Source organism: Castanea sativa, chromosome 8, assembly GCF_040712315.1.
Source record: "Castanea sativa cultivar Marrone di Chiusa Pesio chromosome 8, ASM4071231v1".
NCBI classification, from domain to species: domain Eukaryota; kingdom Viridiplantae; phylum Streptophyta; class Magnoliopsida; order Fagales; family Fagaceae; genus Castanea; species Castanea sativa.
Window position 1 is genome coordinate 35,344,155 of NC_134020.1, and position 4,329 is coordinate 35,348,483.

Here is a 4,329-nt window from a genome sequence, read left to right on the forward strand (position 1 = left end):
AACAATTATTAAGAACAGCCATCCTAAGTTCAAACTATCTCTAAAAAAAATCATTTATGGAAAATTCATCTATTATTTCAAAACAAATAAAGAATATTACTAGGAATATAACCTAAGAAACAGGCTGGAAAGGTCATTGTTAGATATAATCAATTGGACCACGTTAGGCACCAATTATATTCTAATGGAAGCCAGCAGAATCCATTATCTTCCAAATTTCAAAATCATGAACTCTTTTGCTCGAATCAAAAATTTTGAATAGCCTTTCTACCTTTATGACCAGCACTGACTCTAAATAATTAGTAGTAACTACATTTTCAGGAATAATAATTTTCCTTTTTATTCACATCAACGAAAACAAGAGAGAGAGAGGACAATATCAGTATATCACAAGCCCAATATTGCCGAAAGAGAAAAAAAGTCTAAAAATAATTTTCGCTTTCATATGTAAAGCATGATGTTCCATTCAACGTTCAACCGAACTCAAAAGTCGGAGTAACTGTAATAAATAAAGTGATATAAAAAGTATAAAAATCAATACCAAGTTCTTGTATGTCCATACATTTTGACTTAATTTATACATTTGTCAAAAATACTATTTACATGACATTTTTATTGCACTCTCACAATAAATTATAAGTGGCACGTTATTATTGGTTGGGTAAAAAAATAATTTTAATAATAAATTCAAATTATAACCAATAATAACTAATATCTTATGATTTGTTGTGAATGTTGCACTTCTCTATTGAATTACATTATTTATATATGAGAAATGATATGTCCATAATATTTTTATAACACTTTTATAACATATCTTAAATGACCGGTTGTTATTAGTGGACAAAAAAGTTACTTTAATAATAAGTTTAAATTAAAACCAATAATAACTTATCACATATAATTTGTTGTAAAAGTGTTATAAAAATATTATAAACATAACACTTTTGTTTACACATTTATTATAAAATGAGAGATTTGGGGCTTCTCCTCTCAAAAAAAAAAAAAAAAAAAAGAAAGAGAGAGATTTAGGGCTTCGACTCATGCTCACACTAAAAACTAATTAACATCTTAGGTGGTGTTTGTGTTTTGCGTTTTGTGTTTGCGTTTATTTTTCTTTTCTGGACAGCGCTTCTAACACTGTTCATTGTTCATAAACAATAATCTTAGGCTTATAAACAGTGTCAAGCATATAAACAGTAATTTTATTATTTTTATTTTTATTATTTTTAATTTTCAATATTTCAATAAGATAAGCAGTATTCAATTAGATTCATAATATGAAAAAATAAATAAATAAACATGATAAGTTGAAGCTTTCTCAGACCAAGTTGTATCAAATTGTGCAGCGATAAAAGTACTGTCCAGCCACAAGTCCAATTTATCGCGAAATATTTGCAATATTTCGTGGCCAATTTATCGCGATTGTCGCGTTTTGAGAGGACAAAGATTAAAAGCAGTACACAGCTGGCAGAGGGGAAGCGATAGATCCGAGCGCAGTGATGGACCCTACTTCACGTGCCATCATTCCCCCTCCTTTACGTGAACCCATTGGGAGCCAAGTGGCTCAAGTACTTGTAAAATTACACGTGGCACAATCCTTGAACGTTTAAACAGGACCACTCTGTTCACTTTCCTAGAACCAAGCTGAGATTAACGAGAAATTATATAATAATTATACTGTTTATCTTTTCACTAAAAAATTTTAATTTATTTAAAATTGTTAAGTCAATAATTAATTTTTATTTAAAAAAATTTTAAATTCACCCATTTTAAACAAATAAAAGTATTTTCGTGAGATGATGGGCCACTTATCCACTGCCAGGAACTTATAATTTCTCGATATTAACTCCCATCTCAACGTCGCGACAAAATTCGTGTCCACTCACAGTACGATAAAATTATGAATTAGACAAATTTCATTTTTCCCCAAAATACCATTCCTTTTGTCCACTAGCAAACGTCAAACAGCAACACGTGGCATTGATCAACGGCTTGTACCATCAAATAAGCTTACACGTGTCTTCATCGAAACTGCTGGATGTCAGCGTTAAAAAGAGAGAAAAAAAATGGATAAAGTAATTTAGTTTTTTTTTGTTCTAAAATTTTTACAGTTAAAATGGATAATATAGTTACTATATTATCCCGTAATTTTCGAAAAATTAATGTTAGGATAGGACATATTTTTATGAAAAAGGATATTCCTAAAAAAAGAAGAAAAACTTCTAGAGGCTGGAGCATATGCTTGGGGGACAAACGATACAAAAAATTGAGTGGATAATGGAGAAAAATGAGGTGGGATTTCCTCGAAAAGCGCGGGGTGTTTTGGTAATTTAAAAGCATGAATTTGCGAAGAGACTAGAGAGAGATAATAAAGGTTAAATAAGCCTTATCCACTATGCTAAGACAACGCGTACCGAACATTTATAAAAGGCAGATCAAAACCCCTCACTTCCTCAAAGACCCAAAAACCAACACCTTTTCTTTTCTCTTCTTTTCTTTCGCAGAGAACCAAAAACACAAGAGAGAAAGGAAAGGCCGAGACGCAAAGCGAAACCGAAATATCGGGCCGATATTTTTTTTGAAAGGAAAAAAATGGCAGCCAGTAAAAGCTACTATGCTCGCCCAAGCTACCGTTTCTTGCCGAACGAGCGCGACCACCACCTCGGCGCTCCGATCGCTCACGACTCGGCATTCGAACTCGACGAGTCGGATATCTACAACTCGGTCCGCTCCAACTCGCCCGAGTTCCGCAAACAAACCACTCCGGGTTCCCGCGTCTCCAAGAAGCCGTCCTCCAAGCCCTCGCCGGCGGAGCGCGCTGTCGTCGTCGGAGCCACGCCGTCGTCGCTGCCGGTGAATATTCCGGACTGGTCGAAGATCCTGAGAGACGAGTACAGAGATAATAACCGGTACAGGGACAACGCCGACGACGACGAATTCGACGGCAACGAAGAGAGCGAGAACGGGGTGCGGGTCCCGCCGCACGAATTTTTGGCGAAGCAGATGGCGAGGACGAGGATCGCTTCGTTCTCGGTGCACGAAGGCGTTGGGAGAACTTTGAAAGGAAGAGATCTCAGTAGGGTCCGAAATGCAATTTGGGAAAAAACTGGGTTCCAAGATTAGAAATATTACTACATAAAAAAAAATAATAATAATAGAGTGAAGAAAATCCAGAAACATCAAATATGGCGGAATATTCTTTAGAATATTTTTTATTCCGACGTAGTCTTTAGTTTATAGTCCTCTTTATTTTTATTTTTATTTTTATTTTTCCTTCTTACGCGTTTAAGAGAGAGGAACATTTTGGTGCGTGTAATTTTCTAACTTGGGAGATTTGTATTCGAATTTGCGGAGAAACTGCTTTTCACTTTCCTCGGTTTTGAGTTTTTTGCCTTTTTCTTTTGTACTATTTTTCTTCGGAGACTTCATTGTCAAGTATTGAAAGTACAAAAATTGTAGTGGTTGAAGAGAAAAGAGTTTGGGAGGGCCAATTATGCAATAAAAAATTGATAGTAGGCCCCGTTGGTTCAATGATAGGTGGGGTTTGGGTTGTTATTATTATTTTTAAATGTGGGTGTGGGGTAGGTAAGAAAAAAAAGGATAGGCTACAATTTGAGTTTAAGATAACGACCCCACTTGAAATAAGTTTTGCTAAAAGACAATATAGTACGTTATTTTTATGGTACAAGATTTTCTAATATGTCCTTGCCAAGTTTTGCTTTTCGGTGAGTATATTGTGGATATAATATTTTCTAATTATATATTCTGCAAATTGTGTACCTGGACTGATATTTGGACACATGTATTCCAAGCAATAATGGGTATCGTGGGGCGTCCTTGGACTCTGGCCTTTAATTGACGTGATAAAGAGTCAGACACGCGAGACACTTGGGAAGTACTATACGACGTGGCTTGGTAGTTGGAGATTTTGTCCAAATACGTAAAAATGAGTGGTTCTAGTAATAGTTTCAATAAGATCCATGTGGTATACGTTATTTCTTTCATTGCGTGAAGTCAATAAATTCACTTAGGAGACTTTCTTTTTATTTTTCAAAGAAAAAAAAAAAACACTTGGGAAGTTGCAAATCTCTAAGAGCATCTACATCAGTTTCTTCATTTTACACATCTATTTTTATATTAAAAATTCACTTTTTCTATTTTACACATCCAATTTTACAAAACACTAACATCAGTTCATCTATATTACTATCATTTTTAAATAAATAATCAATTTTTTTTAATATTTTATTATTTTCTCAACTACCTCATATAATTACCGCGCTTTCTCTCTCCCAACTTATTTCTGATTTTTGCTCTCTCTATACC

General features: G+C 34.4%; 1 protein-coding gene across 1 annotated transcript; it reads left to right on the forward strand.

Annotated features, from left to right (window-relative positions):
- Nucleotides 1–2,448: 2,448 nt before the first annotated feature.
- On the forward strand, nucleotides 2,449–3,383 carry LOC142606985 (protein S40-4-like). Its single transcript, XM_075778373.1, has one exon. The coding sequence runs from the start codon at nucleotides 2,596–2,598 to the stop codon at nucleotides 3,124–3,126; it is 531 nt and encodes a 176-aa protein (XP_075634488.1). The 5' UTR covers nucleotides 2,449–2,595; the 3' UTR covers nucleotides 3,127–3,383.
- The last annotated feature ends 946 nt before the right edge of the window (nucleotides 3,384–4,329 follow it).

Bases quoted from the DNA above. Each gene is read 5' to 3' on its own strand.
- LOC142606985 (XM_075778373.1), top strand. From the start codon at position 2,596: ATGGCAGCCAGTAAAAGCTACTATGCTCGCCCAAGCTACCGTTTCTTG.